This window comes from Urocitellus parryii, chromosome 4, assembly GCF_045843805.1.
Source record: "Urocitellus parryii isolate mUroPar1 chromosome 4, mUroPar1.hap1, whole genome shotgun sequence".
In the NCBI taxonomy this organism is placed as follows: domain Eukaryota; kingdom Metazoa; phylum Chordata; class Mammalia; order Rodentia; family Sciuridae; genus Urocitellus; species Urocitellus parryii.
In genome coordinates this window covers 188,833,173-188,854,977 of record NC_135534.1, presented here as the reverse complement: position 1 = coordinate 188,854,977, position 21,805 = coordinate 188,833,173, and the positions used below count along the sequence as shown (strand labels likewise).

At 38.9% G+C, this 21,805-nt stretch overlaps 1 protein-coding gene across 1 annotated transcript in view; it reads left to right on the top strand.

Moving 5' to 3' along the window:
* Positions 1-7,322: 7,322 nt before the first annotated feature.
* Positions 7,323-21,805, top strand: part of Svep1 (sushi, von Willebrand factor type A, EGF and pentraxin domain containing 1) — a 176,915-nt gene continuing 162,432 nt past the window's right edge. Inside the window, exon 1 of the mRNA XM_026391104.2 lies at positions 7,323-7,853. Coding sequence (XP_026246889.2) covers positions 7,323-7,853 — 531 coding nt within the window. The remainder of the gene's footprint in view (positions 7,854-21,805) is intronic.

Sequence of the window (21,805 nt, the reverse complement as noted above, 5' to 3'; positions counted from 1 at the left end):
AAGTGTGTTCTACAAAAAATGTACTAAGTACCTTATGAAGACAGAGAGAAACTTGGAACTTTAGAAATGAAGGATAATGTTCAATATTATTAGCAGTTTGGGAAGCAGAGATTGAAAACATAATGAGATACCACCACACACCTATTCAATGATGGGGTGTGTGTGTACACCTATACATGTATGCACACACACACTTAATACCAAGTACTGAATGGAATGGAAAGAAATTAAAACTTTCATACATTTCTATTTTGAATATTGGAATGGGGCATGCACCATTCTGGAAAACATTTGAAGGGTTTTTGTTTGATTGCTGTTGTTGTTTTTTCATAATGAAACCATACTTTTGCCATATGATCTAGTAATTCCATCCCTGGTATTTATTAAATATAAGAAAAGTTAAATTCACACAAATACCTGAGCGTAAACTTAGATGGGTCTCAAAGTTGTTATGCTGAGTGAAAAAAAAGCCACTCTCCAAAAATTACATACTATTTGATTCAATTTTCATGTCATCTTGAAAAGACAAAACTGTGATGAGGGATAAATGAGTGGTAGGTGAGGGCGGGTATAATATAAATACAGTCTGGGAAGTGACGGAGCCGTTCTGTGTGCTGCTTATGTTTGGGGTTACATGAAACTGAATACGTATTTGAATTCATGAAACTCTATACACACACACACACAAAAGTCAACTTTAATGTACTATAATTTTAAAAAATAAAATTTATAAAGTAAATATACTATAGGTGCCTCCAAATGGGAGTATAATTGGTCAAAAGGAAGTCATCTTTACTGATTGATCCCTTTGGATTTTATACACTGGTGGGAGAAGGAATAAAGATCAAAATGATATGCCTTTGTAAAACTACCGCCACTACTATCATCACTATTTATTTTTAGCAGAATACCCCCTAGCATACTGGGTAAGATCACATATGGAATTTGATTCAATCCTTGACCGTGAATGTAATGTCTAGAAATATACACCACTACTTTATTTTTTACAGATTGAAAATGATGAAAGATAAACAAAATTCTGCTGCCACCTCTAAGGACTAGTCCTATCCAGGAAGATAGAGAGCCCTTCAGTTCATGCCTTTTTGGTAAGAGACTGTCTACCTACCATAGCACCTTTGGGAAGCCAGGTTCAGAAATTTGAGGAGGCAGACAATTTGGGGGTAAACTTCTCTATGGATTACTGTCTCTAAAGAGGTAAAGGAAAAGGTTACCATAAACAGAGCAGTCAGCCCAAAGAAGGTCAGCTCACCCAGCACCCCAGGAGATGGGGGTGCCTGAGAGTACTACACACAGGTATACACAGTACTACAGTCATGCAGGTGCCTTTCACCTCTCCAGATGTGAGTCCTGCAGAGCTTGCTAAGGGTAATCAACTAAGGGTAATCTCCAGTGTTGTTTGTAGATGTGCTCCTGGTGCTCAGATATCCTGGATAAAAAAACAACTGGTATCCTGAAGACAGTGTCTGTTTAGAGACCGGGTTACTTACTTTTCACATAAGAGGGGAGGCAAACAGTAGTGCATGTGATGTTGGGTCAGAAGACCATCAAGACCCACAATGGATTTCAGCCACCCCCACACAAGGCTAAAGTGACAGTGTGATGTAGCCTGTGGAAAGCATATGTCTGGGGACTATTGGCTCTAAAACAGCATGTCTGACTCTGACAATATGTATCATGCCATGTAAAGTGGCCAATTAATGCCTACATTTGGCAGGCCAGGATAAGGATGTCAGGCATGGTTCCAACAACTAGCGTGTAACTCCATTTAGACAGAAAGGTAGGGACTGGCTTAGTGATACTTGCTAAAACTGGATTAGTGTTGTACATGGTTATATAGAATAGACTGCTTGATGGCCAGATTGGAAACCACTGGTTACTTCCTCTGGGGTTTGCAAAGGCTGTTTTATTCAGTTGGAAACCAGGGACTAAGTTATCTGAGACTGTGCATCATAGATACAAATGCAGGGAGTGACAGAAATAATGTGTTTTGCACCACCTTCACTGCAAGCTTGCATGGCTAGCAAGGAACAGGGGGGACATGTCATGTATTGAAGTGAAATGCAATAAGCGTTTATGTTTTCAGACATGGCTATTTTAGATAGTTCTATTTCTTCACCTATAAAAATAGATAACCATTATGTAAAACAGAATAACAATTATATTCATTTATGAGGGTATTTGACAGGGCTAAAAGACAAAGCATGAAAAACTATGGATATTTTTAAATGTCTTATCAGCATCTAGTATTACAATCAGGTTTACAGCATTATTTTTTTTAATTTTTTATTTGTTCTACTTAGTTGTACATGACAGCAGAATGCATTTTCCAAATCATCGTACACAAATGGAGTGCAACATTTCAGTTCTCTCGTTGTACATGGTGTAGAGATGCACCATTCCTGCAATCATACATGTACTTAGGGTAATGATGTCCATCTCATCCACTACCTTTCCTATCCTCATAACCCCTCCCCAGCATTAATTTGTATTTATTGCTTTTTAATTGTTCTCAGTGTCTCAATGCCGAGGCTGCTCCACCATAAACTCCATTCTTAGTCAATTCTATTTTTTTTTTAAAAAGCACATAGATTGGCATATTTTCCAAACTCTGTATGTGGAGAATGTCTTTGCTAAATTCACAATAGAAAATTACAAAATATAGTCACAAGGTGGCATCTTCTTCCTATCGACATTGCTGGCTGCTGTGGTTCCCTTACACTGTATGATAGGTTTAAAAACAAAACAGAGACTGACACCAAGAATGCATGAAATTTTTCCTGCTTTTATTTCCATTACTATATTGTTGATATCCTAGAAGGGGATACAGTGAGTGCCATCCTCTTCCATCTTCCTCAGTCCCCTTGCAAATTTTCCCCAAACACAATTGCATCTTATCTTTTTACAGTAGCTGCTTTAATGCAAGGAAGATGTTTGCAGTGCAAGCTGAGTCAAGGTGATATCCTCAACCCAAGCACAGGTCCCAGTGGGTAGAGAGGGATTGATTGAGGTTTCATTTCTATTGATGGCACGGTGAGACTCTGAACGAGGACACACGTGAGAAGAATACAATGCATTCTTCAATCTCTACCCACCAATAAATACACTCTGCCCCATGAGCTGAAGTCAGGGAAGTTTTTCTCAATTCACTCTGGGTTGTCCTTTTATTTAGGTTGCTTCTCAATCTTGGTTTTGGGTAGAGAGTTTTTTTTTTTTTTTTTTTCATTTTCTGTGTTGATTACTAGGATAATAGGTTAGGATTTCTCAACCTCGGCACTATTGGACATTTTGGAGTTGATGATTCTTTGTCGTGAGGCTGTCCAGGGCATTGCAGGATTAGCTGCATCCTTGGTCACTACACACCAGATGCCTGGTTGCTACATTAGTCCCCCAACAAGTGTCTCCAGACAGGGAACCTCAAGGTGGAGGTGCAAAATCAGATCCTCTTTGTTGAGGACCACTGCTGCCGACCAGGGTGTAAAGGAATAAAGAGTTCTGGGAGGTAGTTCTAAAAATCAGACCAGCAATCTTAGTAACATTCAGGTAAAATGTCCTTACCTCTGATATGTCCTCTTATTGTGAGGACAATTGACATACTCCTGACTATTCAGCCCATTGGAAACACATAGTACCAGAGTATGCTGGCCTTATGCTTCACCCCTAGGATATGTTTCAAAATTATCCAGGGAGCTTTCAGTGTGCATAGACCTATGGTAGATATCTCAAAATCCTATTATTTGGATCCTTTTGAAGATAAGGTATTTACTGAAGCAGTTGATAGATGATGCTATTTAATCTGATCATGACGAGGTATGTGTATTATTATATGATATATTTTATTTTAAATTTAGGTAACTATATTTTAAAATAATTGGGTGTTTGGTGCCAAGAAAGACAAAGATTTCAAGTAGAGCTGGGATGTTAAAATGTAGAAAAAGAAGGATTTAAGCAAATGCCCAAAATTGCTCAATTATAAATGCTTGTGAGAATTGGGCTCTACTTACCTAATTCACCAAGTCATACAGAAATATAGCAGCCATCAGGTACACTTGTGAAAATAGAGATTGGAAAGTCCTTGCAAAACGGAATTTCCACTCTTTCTCACAGGAAACTTCTAAATTTCAGGGTGGCCTAAGTTACAGAGAGTTTTATCTCTACTTTGCTATTTTGCACTTAACTGTATTGTCATGAAACTTGATGTGGAAATTGTTGGTGTTGTTCACTAAATACTGTTAGCTTATTGCTTTCTGGAAATATGGAAGGATTGTACTTCTCTACTACTTTTGGAGTTTGACATAGCCATCTGACTTGCTTTGGCCGATGAAATGGAGCATAATGAGGTGTGTCGATTTTGAGAGACAGTTTTGAGAGCCATAGGGCGATTCACTACGACATCTTCTCTCTGGCATTGCGTTCATGAAAGCATATATCGAGAGGGTAGCCTCCAAGGTGACAGGTTTGGGTATATTAGGAGTAAGTAAAGCTGGATGTGACAGGAAAACTACACAAAAGGAACAGAGAGGCAATCCATGATGATGAGTATGGTGGTTCTACTCCAGGAAGTCCACAGAGACCTCAGCTGTGACCATCCCTAGAAGGTGCCTATCATTCTCCCAGTCCAAGAAGGCCACTGGAATTCTGCCACCATCATGTTCTGGACAGAAAGATGAAGTAAAGGATGAGAGGAAGAGACGACAGATAACAGGCAGCAGCTGACTTTTCAATAGGTTTTCCGGAGGCTGTCACACAAAGTTAGCTGAGAACCTAGTTATGGGATCATATCCAGCTGCAGGGGTGGCTGGGGGAGGTAGTCTTTATTCTAGGCAACTTTGTGCCCTGCTGAAACTCAGGGGAGTGTCTGCTTTCTAAGAAGGGGAGATGAGATGTGTGTGTGGAGGGGCGGTAGATTACTAGGAGTACCTACCATAGTGAGCACAGGACCTAAATTGGCATAATTATAATGGTCCCTCCCATGCAACCACAATGCTGGATTAAGGGATGATGCTGCTCCAGTGTCGCCCTTCTTTAAGGCAGTTGTGGTGGTGAGTTTTTTTTTTTTTTCCCAACTTGAGCTTATGGGGAGGAATCTTTCTTTCTCAAATCATAAAATTGAGAGACTAAATGTAGCATGCAAAGAGAAGCATAAGTGAAAAAAACATTAAAGAATTAAGTAATTCTTTGACTTCCTTTTTCCAAGGCTTTTTGAGACTTGCCTCAACCCTCTGCTCTTTCCCCATTTTTATTATGAGAACCAAGAAATTCCTTTTTGTTTAAATGAGGAGAGGTTAGATGTGTATTGCTTCCAACCAAAGGAACCTAAGGCAATTATCTACCTTTCTGGGTTTCTATGGGGAATACAGGAGATAGAGAGCTCATAAGAGCTGCCATGGTGCCTTGCACATAAAGGTCCTGAATGCTTGTTTTTAATGATGTGTTTTATATAATATAGTGTAAATGAAATTTGTAAACTTTTTTTTTTTTTTTTTAAAAAGCCCCAACTCAAATGGCATCTTGTTCATTCCTGGAAGATTTGGATCTTTCTTCTCCTTGTTCCCTCTTCTCCATCTTAAAACCACCCTACTCCTTTGTAATTATTCACAATCTATATTCTCTTCTGATATACTTCAAACTTCTGAAGGACTGGAACAGATCCTTAATCATCTTTCAATACTCAGTTTCTAACATGCTGGTGCATAACAGATGGCCAATAAATATTGTTAGAAAAATAAAGATTTAGAGAGCAGTCATGATTAAATTTGGCAATAATAGCAACCAACATTTTTGAAGTACATCTTGTGTTCTAAGCACTGCCCTACAAGGTTTTTTTAAAATGACTTAATCATTGCACTATTAATATGCTACTATTATTATTCCATTTTCCAAATGAGCAAAGTGCACAAGCATATCTTCACAGGGTCTGACTGTGAAATCTTTTGACCATGACCCCCTCCACCATGCAAAATGGATTTCCTTTACAGGTGTATTTGTTTGGGATCTTGCTTTGGAAAAACCACCCCAGGTTTTTCAAAGTAGATATATTCCAGTTACCAAAGTCAGGTGGATCTCACTTGTTGATCATGGGAAATGGGATGTGGGAGGAAAAGGAATCCCTACCCATACTTTAGGTTTTAGCATAGATTTCATACCATCAGAGGTTTCCCTGGGCTTGGCCAAGGTCAAATCTATCTACCTAAGCTGTAGTACTTAGCACTTTATAGCACTTAGCACTTTCAGTTGTAATTATACATATGTCATGTATGAATATCTGCTCGTGTCACTTGTTACCTTTTTAGTTCCCTGAGGACAGAATCCATGTCAATTTTTGTACTTCCTTTTATTCTTGACGCATAGCCTAGATTCTGGCACATATTGGACACTCAAAACCATTTGTTTAAGGAAAGAAAGAACAAGAGGACGAATAAATAAATGAATGAATGAAGAAGGCATTCTTCTTGGATGCCTTGGGTAGATGCAGCCCCTATATGTTGTGATCCGAGAAGACCCTAAAGAGTCTGCACGCTCCCACACACCACGGATCAGAAACCCTCACCAGGACGGTCATACAGACATATACTTGGTGAGGGCTTTGGGGTCCCCCCAAAGGGTGGAAAAGAAACACAAAAGGTGAGCAAGCAGTTTACAAAAGATGCTTTCTACTGCCTGGCCACTCCGCGTGTGTGTTTTCTTCTACAAAGTGTTTCCAATTACTGTGGCACTCTCGGTATCTGGATCCATCTCCAGTGAATTCCTCTGCAGCCCCTGCCAGACATATGGGATCAATCAGTGCTTCGGCACTGGTGCGCTTGCTGCGGGAATGTTGACAGCCTGACAGACGCGGGGTTCTGGTGTCATGGAATCTCGGAGCCTTGGCTGGATCCCGGGAGGAGAATGAGAGGGGGAGGAGAGAGATAGAGGCAGAGATAGAGAAAGGAGAGAGGAGAGTGGAGAGGGAAAGGAGGAGAGAAGAGGAAGAGGGGGAGAGAAGGAGGGAAGCGGGAGATTTTTCTTGACTGCCCCCTTTCCTTCAAACATTTTATAGGCTTCAGGGAGAGAGAGGAGGAGGAGAAAAGGAAGGGAAAAAAGAGGACAGCGAGAGGGTAGAGAGCTCGCCATTCCCTCCCGACCCGTGAGCTGCAAGAGGAGTCTGGATTTTGTCCCCAGTGTCAGATGAAAGGGCGCTAAGGCTCGCGACCGCCGCCCCGCGCCCCCTCGGCGCACGCTCCTCTGCGTGCCTGGCCACCGGGCGCCTCTTCTCGCCCCGGCCGCCGCCTGCGCTCCGGGGCGGCCGCTCCGTCGCCAGTGCAATGTGGCCGCGCCTGGCCTTTTGTTGCTGGGGTCTGGCGCTCGTTTCGGGCTGGGCGACCTTTCAGCAGATGTCCCCGTCGCGCAATTTCAGCTTCCGCTTCTTTCCCGAAGCCGCACCCGGGGCCCCAGGGCGCCTGCCAGCGCCGCCCGCTACCGGCGAGGAGACGGCGGAGAGCAAAGTGGAGCGGCTGGGCCAGGCGTTCCGGCGACGCGTGCGGCGGCTGCGGGAGCTCAGCGACCGCCTGGAGCTGGTCTTCTTGGTGGACGAGTCGTCCAGCGTGGGCCAAGCCAACTTCCTCAACGAACTCAAGTTCGTGCGTAAGCTGCTATCCGACTTTCCCGTGGTGTCCACGGCAACGCGCGTGGCCATCGTGACCTTCTCGTCCAAGAACAACGTGGTGCCGCGCGTCGATTACATCTCCTTCAGCCGCGCGCACCAGCACAAGTGCGCGCTGCTCAGCCGCGAGATCCCGGCCATCACCTACCGCGGCGGCGGCACCTACACCAAGGGCGCCTTCCAGCAAGCCGCGGTAAGGCGCCCGCCCCTCCCCGCCCCGGCCTTGGAACCCTGGGCCTTTCCCACCCACCGCCGCCTGCCCATCGCCCACCCGGGTTCCGTCTTGGGTAAGGCATAACCTGCCAACGGCCAAGCGTCCCCAGAGCTATCACTACTCTTCTGTTGTTGTGGGGGTCCAATGGAATAATGAATTTTAAATACTTAGCAAGATAAGATGTCAGGCTCCTTAAATGGTCCCTTTTGGAGGAGATCCTGTTAGGAAGGGACCCTTAAGTCGCTACCTACATTCACACTTGTAGGAACAGACTGTATCCAAGGTGGGACAGGTGAGTTTGGTTTGCAAAATGTTTCTAAAGGTGAAGTGATCTGAATATTTTCTTAAATTCTTTTTAAGTCATTATAATACAAAGTGCGCGTCGTTGATTTTGCTCAAGTACCTTATAAATAAATTTTTTAGCATCAGGATGAAGTCAGTCTTGCATGAGGGAATTTAACAAAAGGTATCTCCTTCTCGAATTACAAAGTAATACATAGGTGAAGACAACCTGAAACACATATGTCTGACATACAGGCAAGTCAGTGTTAGAGCAATGAATGAAACAGAGAGGAAAAAATAGCCTATAGTCCTATCAAACTTAAAATGTCACTGTTCATATGGGGCTGTACATTTTCCCCGAATGTATATTCGTGCATACTTTTAGTCAGGTTGGTACCTTGCAGTTTTGCAGCCTGTATTTTCATTTGTTATATCATGATTAAAATGTACCACATTAGCTGCATACTATTCCTTTGCAGGCACGTGCCACAGTTTATTTTACCAATCAACTAGTGTTGGACACGAATCTTTGTAGTCCTTCTTCAGGAAATACTTCTAAATTCCCGACCTCCTGAATTAAAACATATGAACATTTTTAACTGTTTGATACATATTTCCCATTCCTCCCTTAGAGAGTTGTGTAAATTTACAACTTCTCTAGCAGAGTATCAAAGCAATAAGTTTGCTACATGTTTATCAATATAATATACTATCATTTTAAAATATTCTGCCATTTTGATAAGGTTGCTAGAGGCATCATTTTAGAAAATTTGATTTGATTTTTTTCAGGATGAATATTCACACTTCTAAACTTACTGGGCATTTATTTGCATTTTTCCCTTTGATTATTACCAGGCCATGATTTTTACTTTTTTGCCAATGCAATTATGTTTGTTTGTTGTTCTTAATGATTTATAAAAACTCTTTATGTAGTAAGGCCTGTAACCCTTTTAGTATGTGCTGCAGATTACTTTTTCCAGCTCATTATATGACAATGAATAATCATTGGAGGTATTATTTTAATTCTTAAATGCTCAAATAATCTTTATTCTTAAGATGCTATATTTGCTGATTTGTTAGAATGACTTGCTTATATCACAAACTGGAAAAATAATTTTCTTTTAATAGTTTCTCCCATCTGAAACTTGTTTGGGGGCATGAAATGACAAAGATATCTATGTTTTCTAAATAAACAGTTAATCAGTTGTCCAAGCACTATTTGCTCAATAGACATTCATCCTTTTACCATTTAATTAAATGCCTCTTTTACCACATAGTAAAAGTCTATGGATATTTGGTCTCCTCTTAGCTCTGTTTCATCCTACTCTCTATCTTATCTTTAAGCTTACCCCCAAATGACTTAGTTATTGTTACTTTTCAACATATTTAAATACCTGATAGTATAAATTCTCTTTTTCTCAAATATTCCTTTTGATTAACTTCACCCATTTTTTTTACTTAATGTGATTTTAATATTCATTTTTATATACTACAAATGAAATAAGTAAGGATTTTGCTTTTAGTATTACTTCCAGTTTAAAAGTATGGTTAGTCCATTTATACATGTTCTTTTTATATCCATCAATAATGTTGTAGATTTTTAGAAATGAAGTTCTACATGTATTTTTCAGATTGAGACCTAAATATAACATCTATTACCATTCATAAATATCATCTTTTAAATTATATTTTAAATAATTTTTCTTTTCTTTATTCTTTTTAGACGATAGTAGAGTGTATTTTGACATATTACGCATACATGGAGTATAACTTATTCTAATTAGGATCCCACTCTTGTGGTTGTACATGATGTGAAATTATGTTATGCTGGGTGTGTAATCATATATGAACATAAGAAAAGTATATCTGATTCATTCTACTGTCTTTCCTATTCCCATCATCTTCCTTCTCCTTATCCAATGAACTTCTATTCTTCCCTCCCCACCCACTTATTGTATATTAGCATCACATATTAGAGACAGCATTCAGTTTTGGTGTTTCAGGATTGGTTTATTTCACTTAGCATGATAGTTTCCAGTTCAATTTACAGGCATATGCCTTAATTTCATTCTTGTTTATGGCCGAGTAATATTCTGTTATGAATATATACATTTTCTTTATCCATTCATCTGTTGAGGAGCCCCTAGGCTGGCTCTATCGCTTAGCTATTAATTAATTGAGCTGCTATGAACATTGATGTGGCTGTGTCACTGTTATGTGCTTATTTTAAGTCCTTATGGTATATATCAAGGAGTGGGATGACTGAGTCAGATGGTGGTTTCATTCCAAGTTTTCTGATAAATAATTTTTCTTGATGTATCCAAATATTATCAATTTTTATGTTTTCTGAAAATGGATTTGGCCCTCCTCCTCAAAATGAAACCATTGTGTCCACAGGCTGGCCTCAAACTCGTGGGCTCAAGAGATCCTCCTGTCTTAGCTTTCCATGTAGCTAGGACTACAGACACGCACCACTGCACTCAGCACTCTGGATACTTGTTGAAGTTTCTTTGATTCATTTCTTTATCTCTTTTAGAATACATTTTATCTTATGGGTAATAAATATTTATTGAAAGAAACAAAATAATCAGAAAAAAATCCTGTAAATTATACTGGAATATTTTGGTCTATACTTGTCTTAACTTTTTACAGTTGTGTAGATAACGGGAATGTTTTCATACACATGCAAACACCATGCGTAAATAACATTCATCCAGAAAGGGATTGAATTGTATATTCTCTTGTAGCTTTCTATTCCACCATATTTTTTTTTCAATCTTCTTTGCATAAGAAATACACTTCTACTCTATTGTTATTTTTATGGTCACCCAGATTTCCACTGTAGAACATGCCTTTATTTTATCATATAATTATCTAATATTATATATTTAGGCTGTTACAAACACCATGGTTTGATTAAATCTTTGCCCGCAAAGATTTTGCATTTCGTAAATTTTTGGAGTGGTGTTATTATATCAAAAAATGAGTACCTTTTTAAAGTCTTTAATATATGTGCCAAGTTACTCTGCAGCACTCTCACATGCAGTGGCTGTCAGTACCCAGGGTGCAGACTGGTCAACACAGGCTAGTATCATTTGATCCCTGCTCCCCGATTTTATGTGTGAGAAATGGAATTCCATCTTAAATTGCACTTCCTAATTTCCCTGTTAGTGGGGTTGAACATTTCCCCCGACACATTATGGTCATATAGAGCACTTTGTTTTGAAATAATCATGAAAGTATTTTGAGATTATTATCCCTTTTTCATTTGGTGCCGATTCTTTTTCTAACTGATTTGCAAATACTCTTTGACTCTTGAGGATAACAAGCCTCAGCTACCAATTATGTGGCAAAATTTTTTCAGCATTTTGTCTCCCTTTTAATTTTGTTCAGGATAATGGTATCTATTATTATTATTTTTTATCAATCTGGTAAATCTGTTTTTTTCTCTCATTTCTGGGGTTTTTTCATTTTTAATGAAGTTTTAAAGGCTTTGCCTTTCATAGATGAAAAAACCACCGAGAATTGCTCTCTTTTCGTGGAAGGAGCTGCAGAGCAGCAGAGCTCTGTTTTGCAGGCTCCTACCCTCAGCTGGCCTCCATTCTGAGTACTCTTGAGGCCCTGATGGTTGGCCTTATTCTTAGGGCCACTCATTGCCCCCTCCACCAAAGAACCCTGTTGTATTAGGGAAATTTTTTGCCATAATCCAGCTCTTCTGTTTGGTTTGGCCAGGTCTGTGCTGGGGGTTCTGCAAATGCTGATCCAAAACCGTGAAATGGGTAATGAGTCAAATACACAGAGGTGGCTTCAAGACCTACTCTGTTTCCAGCGCTCTCCTTCCAAACACTACATCCTGTCATGGAAAGCAGAATGGCCAACAAGGGCCCGGTGTCTTTCTTGGGTCTGGATCCATTTGTAATCTAACAAGCAGAGATTTCTCCTAAGTTTGTGTTAACTGAACTTCCTCTTGGCTTTATTTTTCTTTTCTCATTTTGGTTGGGTAGTGAGAAGGTACAGATGAAGGTCAGCTGGACCCAGTCCCCAGCTAACCTGGACACCTACATGTCTTTACTGTAACCTTTCCAAGGCTCGGATGGGCATTCTTCAGCAGTAAATACAGTATTCCGAGGAAACTGACAGAAGATGACTAACATTTAGAAGAGTGTCAGGGAAAGTTCGAAGATGAATTTTTGCCTTGAGATCAGATGGGCATGTTTTATTGCCAAGTGAATTTGAAAATAGTAAGCTGTGTAGTTTGGCTTCAGATATGAAATTCATACATTTCATCATGTAAATAAAATCATCAGATTCCCACGTGTGTGCACAATGGTAACATTTGGTCTTTATATGAAATTTAAATCACAGGGGATTTTTTTAGGTCATTACTTACTTTCGGGGAAAAATTAGTTTTCAAACCTTTTCCATTGGAAACTGCCCACATAACTATACACTGACACAACCCCAAGCAGACAGATAGAAAAACACATAGACATATACATAGATATATATTTGCTAGCACACAATTACCCTTCCTATTTCAGACTCCTTAATCCTCTTATGTAAAATCTTGAGGTATAGAATTTCCTTTATAAACATGAAATCTATTATCTATTATCTATCCAAATCTATTATTATCCTTGAACTTAATTACACGAAAATTTTTTACGAAATTAATGTGATATTTGTCAGCTTTTTCTTTCTGGGGAAGAACTGTTTATAACAACCTTTCTTCTTGTTTTTTTCTTTCTGCCATGTATTTAGAAATTGCCTTTCCTAAGCTGTATGTTTTGGATTGGCCCCGCTACAAAAGTTAGGCTCTCGGTTTCCTAAGAATTTCACATCAAAATGTTATCAGAACCCCTCATTCCCATTTTGCTTTGCTAAATATCTATTAAATAAGTATAATATGAAGCTTCCTTTGGAAAAAAAAAACATCAGCTTTCCTCATTGTTTCATAAATATGATCCTCCTATGAGGAATGTGCTATCTTACCAAAATCCCAAGCTTCAGACGGCCAGAAGACTGGGAATGATATGATATGGCCACACTGGTGCACAGCTACACCTTTACCTAGAGAGTAATCCTCTCTCAGCCTCATGGGAATAAAGTCCTCATTTTTACGTTTTATAACAAAACCTGAAGATATGTGATATGCTGCTAGATTAAAATCCCAATGAAGAAATTAAGACCTTATTTATTTTTTCTTCTCATATGATAGACTGCTAGCCTTTGGACATTCTGTAGTTGCCTTTCCAGTGGCCCAAGTGCTAAAAGAATAAGGAATATTGTGTTCTCCTTTCCCATAGGAAGATGTGGGGCTCATAGGATTCAGTCATTCCAAACTCAGAGCATGATTTTGATGTCAATAGTTGCTCACTGTTGCAGAAGCTAATTTCTTTTGTATTTCTAAATGTACCTCTGAATACATTTTCTCTTTTGTGCTCCTTTAGCTTCTAAGTCATTCTCACACCAGCCTTGGTCTTATATAGGAACCTCTTTTATAATCCCATCAGAACATCAGAAGCATGAATGGAATGAAATCAATGAATCATCAGGACAGAAAGTAGACGTAGACCTCATGTATATTTCTGAGGCAAAACCTGGTACTGAAATTCTTAATTTGAAGAGAGTGAGCAAATAATTCTCTAAGTCAAATTCCAATTTCTTCTTGATCTAGCATTTGCATATATTTTGTTTACTAGTTCTGTTATTTGGTGCATCCTGGACACTGTGGTCTGAACTAAGAATGCATAGCCCTGCTACTGTTAAAGATATTTATCATTATTGGCTGCAGGTATTATAGCACAGTCAGCTGAAATGCATTGACTGAATGTTTAGACAGATCTTGCTGTGTCCTGCTTCCCAGCTAACAGATTCCTACCTGGTGGAAGGGTAGGGAAGTTCTCCACCAATGAAGTAGTAATACAAATGCACTCAGAGGGGATTGATCTTCATAGTAATCATGAAATAGCATTATTAAAAGCACTCATTCTTGAATAGACAAACCTTTATTTTGTAAAGTGATTTAAAATTTACAAAGTGCTGTCATATTATGATTTTTGCCTCAGATTTGCAGCAAAGGCAGCAGAGGTAGAGAAGTTTGGTAACTAAACACTAATCACAAAATTAAGTAAATGCCAAAAGTCTTCTGAGTTGTCACCTAGCCTTGCACCTCCCACGACCCCACCACCACATTTTACTGTATTACTTCTGTGTGTTGATCTGTCTCAAAGTTAGGGCAAAGTAAGGGATTACATTTCCAGGGCTGAACAGTGTCACGTAAGATGCAAAGCCATTCTCTTAGTCATCAGACCTTCCCATGGGAGCATTACAATTGGCCCAAAAATATACATATAGTTAGTTTGTCTTCTGAGCTTCCTTTTTAACTCAACGAATTGGCTAGGAGTAAATTTAGCTGAATTAATAGAAAAATTAAAAAGTATCATTGGTTTAAGCCTGATGAATATTTATTTCTCTCTCAAATTAAGCCCTGAGTAAAAAATTCTGAGCTAATAGGGCAGATCTATGATGTCTTTACATCCCTCCTTTTAACCTATCTCTATCATCTTCAGGTCATATCATGGTCTAAAATGACTGTTGAATCTCCTACCATCAGAAACTCATTCCATATCCCAGTGAGAGCAAAAGGAGAAGAGAGTCATACTCTATTTAAGGAGACTCTGGCATTTCAAAAAAATGCTTCCATCTAGATCTCCTTGGGAGATGCTCGGGCTTGTGCCCACCATTTGTTTTTGGAACTTTATTGCTGAAAAGGAAGGAGAGGAGAGGAGAGAGTAGGTAACATGAGGTCTTGTCATACTAGTGTGTTAGGAAAAGTGAGTGTGCCCAGGGCAATGACTAGAACACCCTATTTCTCCCTCACATGGTATTGGCCTGGTCGGGATCAAGTTGGAAGAGTTGAGCCTTGCCTAACTAAAAATAGTCATTGTTCCAGATTCTATTATTTCTTTTAGTAAAAACTATTGAATTTCCTGAGAAATTCAATTAAATATTGGTAACAGAAACAATAGTTTCCCAGAACCCAGAAGCTTCTAAATAATATGTGATTCACTCACAAATAAAAGCGTTTACTGAAAGTGAAATTGTGAATCTCACAGTAAACATAAAATTAATATTGAATTGTTAATTTGCAAATAAATGAACAATTCTCATGAGCACATTGGTTTTTCCTTGGCTTTTCTCAAGTAAGCTGTCAGATTGAAGGACCTCTACATTAAAAGGAATTTTCTGTTATATATTGTTTCTACCTTGCCCATAGATTTTTAAAGACTGTTCTCTGCATCTCCCCAGGCCATAGGAAGAATGAATTTCTGGCAAAGAGTCTGCTTTAGGAGAGTAAATTGCTCTGGTTTAGAGGCTAATTTTTTGTGTTTGTTTTTTTAATCATGAGAGTTATTCTGTAGTCCATGAATGTTATTATAGTGCTTCCATTAGAATGAGTGGTAGTAGAAAATGAAATCTGCAAAATATTAGTAGGTGCATTTTCTTACCAACTTTATGCAAAGATTTTTGTTTTAGACACTTTTTCGCTGCTGTGACTAAAAGACCTGACAAAAACAATTTTATGGGAGGAAAAGTTTATTTAGAGGCTCACAGTTTTAGAGGTCTCAGTCCATAGATAACCAGCTCCATTCCTTGGGGCTCAAAGTGAGGCAGAACATCAAGGCAGAAGAGTGTCGTGGAGGGAAGTGGCTCGCATGATATACCCCAAAGCCATCCCCAAAGTGCATCTCTTCCAGCCTCTCCCCACCGGCCTTCAGTTCCCACCCAGTTAATCCCATCAGGGAATTAATCCACTGATTAGGTTAAGGCTCTCACAGCCCAATCATTTTACCTCTAAACTCTCATGTATTGTCTCACAAATGAACTTTTGGGGGATACTTTATGTCCAAACCATAACAATTTTTTAAAAAGATATTTGCCTTCTTGCTATCAGTCTTTCTCATAGTGATTTATTTGTATAATGAGTTAAGGAACAAAATTTTTTCAAATTTAGGGATGGGATATAGCTCAGTGGTAGAAAATTTGCCTAGTATGCAAGAAGCCCTGGTTTTGATCCCTAAGAACAACAACAAAAACAAACAACAAAAAAACCCCAAGATTTTCAAATTTAGATATAATATATATGTGTGTGTGTATATAAATATGTGTGTGTCCATATATATGCATATATACATACATATATACTATATGTACATACATATATATGTATCTTTCATAGCTATATTATATATGAAAGCTAAACACTTGATGATAGACTGTAATTACTATGCATCAAAATAGTAAAAGCTATCTTGATTCATGTGGATAAATGTGATTTGAAATTTAGGAAAATTCCTTAACAAGATAGAGAAAAATGTTTTTAAGGAAAGGACTTATCACATGATTGAGTCATTTATACTAAATGAAGTTAATAATACCAAATTGGACATTTTTCTACTTGTAAGTTATTGCCAGTGTATATTTCGAGATACATGAGTTAAATGAATTATTTTCTTAATTCCTGTTGAAATATTCTTAATAACCTCAATTTTTAAATCCCCATTCTGCAACACCTGGATATAGGACATACTGGCTGCTAATGCAAATTATGACTGTTTATCTGTTTAATTTCTAATTTCAAAGATATTAAAGTATATATATATGTGTGTGTATGTGTGTGTGTGTGTATGTGTGTGTGTGTGATTAAAATATACACATTTCTAATTTTATCATATATAAACTCAAATACTCACTAGTTTCTCCTGTAAGCCTTGGTGTCTCTGTATCTTACTTCCTTGCATTTATCAGAGTAAATGTCCCATCCCTCAGCAAGCTAGACCTTTTTCCAAGTATTTCCATTCCTTTTTGTGCCTTTAAGGGCTTTCTCTTAAGGAAGAGAAATGAGCTTTTTTCTCCAAGCTCATGAAGCATTCACAATTTGCCTGTATATTTAGAGTTGGAAGCATGTTTCTAGAACCATATGGTAAATTGTCAGTATGTTTGTAGTATGAGTAGAAATCTTAAAATTAAGTATTTATCAATCAAAGAATTTCTCATAAGAACACAAACCGAGATGCAAAGATTCCTGTAAAAGAATATCCATCTTAGTATTACCTGGAATTGGATTTTTTTTTTTTTTAGAAACAATATGGCTGTGTTTTGAAAGGCCCAGTGAATTACACCTTTCTTTACCTCCCCTGAGTTCTGAGTCAATTAAGTTATATGATAACAACAGAAAAATTAAATATGACCTCATTTCCAGATAATGGAGATGATGGCTTAGGTGCACAGTTTCCTATTACTGGTACTCTTACAGTCAGACAGACTTGCCACTGCAGGAGCATGTAGTGCTGGGCTCTGAGAGGCCACCTATGTGTCGGCCCACTGCTCTAAAATTGAGGCTCTTCCTGGGCCACCAAAGAACAAAGTGGGTGAGAGCCAAGGAGCCCCTCCTCCCCAAGGGAAGAGTGAGACATAGGGCTGTAAAGGTACATACTAGAAGGGTAACTGATAGGTGACACTCCACATAGAGGCTAGGGACAATCAACACCACGTTCAAACAACTCAAGAGCATTTAATGAAATAATGCCAGCCACACCAATGTGTGGTAGTCAATAAAACCACATTTTAGAGACTATTTAGTAGCATAGTAAATTGAATAAATGTCATGTTAAATGAACCGAAACTGTGTGTTCATCATTAGTCAATGAAGCGCTGTATCACGTAAGTACAATTTCATGAAATACACGCACTCAAAAAATGAGCAGAAAACGTCCAAAATATGTAGAGTAGTTATCCATAGGTAGTATACTTTGCCAATTTAAATATGTTCATTTCTCCTGCACTTGAAAAATTAGCTACAAATGGACATGTCTAACTTGTTAGAAAATGAAATATCATTGTCTTGCCTGGGTGAAGGTGATTGGAGGGTGACATACTTTGGGGCATCTGGAGGCCCATATTGGAGTGATTGGTCTCAAGTATAAAAATCCTTGTTAACTCTCAGCTTTATCTTCAATATTCATGAGCACTTTGCATTCTACACCATAATGCAACTCTGCTTTAAAAAAAAAACCAAAATGATGCTTTAGCTTGTTATTTAAAAATAGAAACAAAACAACTCTAATCTTTCTGTCAAATGCCAGGTGCTGTGAAAGTGAGTCTATCTGGGTCTGAAGATTGTGCTGGTTGCAGGATACCACTCTCTGGACCTCATTGTTTGCTTAGTTGCTAGTTCACCTTAGATGTTGAGAACTCAGACTCACAAAAATCTGCAATGGGTGTCAGTAGTTTTCCTGCTGCTTGGCGAGCTCTCTGAAGAGAGGAGCCCAATAGCCAAGATGGAACACTGCAGGTGTTAAGGCTACAGATGGAGGAGATAACAGCATCCCCTTGCTGAGAGGCCAGGAGATGATGTCCCTCCTTGGTTTTTAACACATGTCAAAGGCAGTGATCTATTGCTGTGTCACTCTCTCATTCTCACTGTTAATGCTCATCAAAGACTATTTTCAGAGAAGAAAGATGTCTTCCACTACCTAATTTTTTTTCTCATGTTTTTTTTCTCAATAAAATAGTGTCCTCTCAGAACTCCTTTTCCATAGTCAATTCTCCTTCTCTAGCTCTCAAGCTCCATTTTTATTGTGAGTTTTGTCCTACACAGTAGGGGTTGGTGTGTTCACTTGCTGTGGGCAGTGGTGGAGGATTCAGGCACACTCCAGAGTGTTTTTGATGGTTATTTTTCTATGGGCATCTCTATCATCTTAGTCCCATTTTAATCTACACTGGTTTAGCTACATCTGTAGACTATAGCTCCATCAATTTTAGTCTGGTTGTGTAGGCTTTATCTTTCCAAATGAATCTGAAATGGACTTCGAAAGAAATTCAGCAAGTTTTATTTGCGTGTTTGTGTTTTTCCCGGTATTGTTTCTAGCCAAGATTTCTCTCTTCTCAGTCACATTTTCTTTCAAAATATGCATACTTGGCTTTCAAATGTTGCTCCAAGAATGATGAATTCGGGAAGTTATTGTTGGAATTTTCTGGCAATAATGATACCAAAATTGAGGCTATTTATAAAGAGCCTAACCTAATTAATAAAAACCCATATGTTAAATCAACATCTATAAAGGGTGTTATGTGACAACATCAAAAGGTAGTCACTACCTAATTCTACTGAGAGCCAGTAGAGAATCCAAGCCCTAGAAGCTTTACAACTTAAGGGTGAGAGATCTCAGGCATTAACAGAATACCTCAATCAGTCAGTGGAGGATCACTCTCTGCTGGGCATGAATTCTCTATCACTCCCTCATTCCCTAAAAGTAGGCAGAGTGGTCTCTAGGCACCCTCAAGCAAAGTGCAGATGCTGGCATGAGAAGTCTGGGTTATGATGAGGCGTCAATGAGCTCTTGCCTTGCAGATAGGAAGCGAGACAGAGGGCAACAGCACTATCAACACTGGGCAAAGCAAGATTCGTGGCTTCCCCATGGGGGAAGAACCATGGAAGTAGCTCTACCTGAGTCACTTTACTGCCCTCTAAGCAGGAAGACTCCAGCAGTAAAAGTTATTGAGTATTTGTGACACGGGAAGTAGGAGCTGAGACAGAAGGGAGAATTCTCCAAAGGACTCAAACATGGGCCAGGTTTGATAATCCAGACACACGACTTTTTCTTTATTTCTTTTCACTTTTTTCTATTTCAGAATTTCCTCTTGCTCCTATAGTTTCAAGTACAAAGATCTAACATCAGAATTTAGTTCATAAAGTTGCCTAGAATCCTAGTAGTAGAGTGCTTTTCCGGAAATTTGGAGAGTATTCTGTACTCACCTGATATTTTCCCAAAACATGGCAGAAATACTGTAGGACGACACTTTATTAGATAAGGAAATGATAGGGATCCCTGGTTCATGGTACATACCTCTTTTGTAGCACTTATTGTTGCTCTTCTAATTGAGGACTGAGATTACGTCTTATTTGAATTTCTATCTCCTACGGTACCTAGAAAATGGTATTTATTGTAACCTTGAAGTGCTTGGAAAGATATATCTTTAATTTTAGTATACCAAGAACAGTATTGTGCTTCTCTGATTTCTTTTACAAATCGCTGAGACAATATAGTCGTAGCTTCTCAATGGAATACTGGATGCTTGATTTTTTTCAAAACCATAGGAGAATTTTAGCAAATTCACATTTCAGATCAAATTCCTACACCTGTCTGAGACTGTGGAGAATCTCAGACAGGTGTGGATCTCTATGTTTTTCCTCTAAAATCTGGTCCAGGAAGCAAACTCTACAGCTCCCTTGGAGAGAAGCCTACCTAATGAATCAGAGGGAATCTGTGGTTCTGAGCTTTGGGCCCCATATCCCCTCTCCAATCACCATCCTTTAACTACTCTTAGAGTCCTCATAACAGCAAAGGTAGCTATTTTTTCTACTCCTCTGCCCAGGGCATCACAAAGTCCTTGTTGGCTCATGTGGAATGGTACAGTTATTGGTCTTAGAGTCACAATTTTCCCCAGTCCCCTGTACTCTCTTGCCAGGCTTCACAAGCATGATTTCCTGGCTTTCCTACACAGGCCTGAGTGAAATGTTGGTTACTCTGTAATTGTTGTATCTACTTGATAGACCTAGTCCAGCAAAAGACTAATAGTTCCTTTGATGACTCATGGCAAATGGTGACAGGATTACCACTTGCCAAGCTCCGTTCAAGCACTTTCCCTGTATGAAGTCATTAAATTCTCACAAAAACAAAGGCCTCCTCAGGTTATTATTATCCCCATAGTACTTAGGGCAGAGAAAACCAAAGTAAATCACATCAAGGTCACACTTCTGCTCAACTGAATAACCAAAATTCAAATCCAGGCAGTTAGAGCCAGAATCTAAATTCTTAACCTCCAAACTGTCAGTAGACCCTGTGTTGTTCCATGCAGGCATGCACTGACACCTACAGCATAGTGATGTTCACTGTAAACTCTTGAGGCTGAGAGAGCAGCCTTTGAGAGGGACTTAGATATGTGTATGACAGAAGACAGACTAGAGCAGACATGGGACTGAGAGGAGGGAACATTTGGAAATTGTCATTTGAATGGATACTGTATAAGGGTGCCTGGTAATCTCAGGTGATCATCTCCCCATTTCATTCCAGGGAATTGTTTCTCTGGTGTCGTTCTCATGGTATAGCTGCTGCATCAGCTAGCATCTCCCATCCAGTGCAACTTAACAGTTGCCCTTCTTTTACAGCAGAGACCAAGCCATGGAGTCAGTAGGAAAGCAGATCTCCTAACTGCAAGATCTCTTCCCCATCTTCCCCATTTATCTAACTCTCTGAATTTCTGGGTTTACCTTATCCGAGTTTAGCACTAACTTGTACCCTTTATGAAAATGAAAATATGACTTAAGCAAAAACGTCCACAGTTTTAGTACTCGGTGCCTTAAGGTCCACTCTCAATCACACAGCCTAAATTTGACTTTATAAATGTAGATGCCAAATCTCAGTTCAAAAACTTAGTCTTCCAACTAAATTCAATTTATCCTAATCTGGGATACCCAATTTCTGTACATCTTTCTGCTTTTTAATATGCCATTCTATTTCACATACAAACAAACAGACAAATCCATTTTGACTATTTTAGTTTTTTTCAGATTAAAAAAAAAC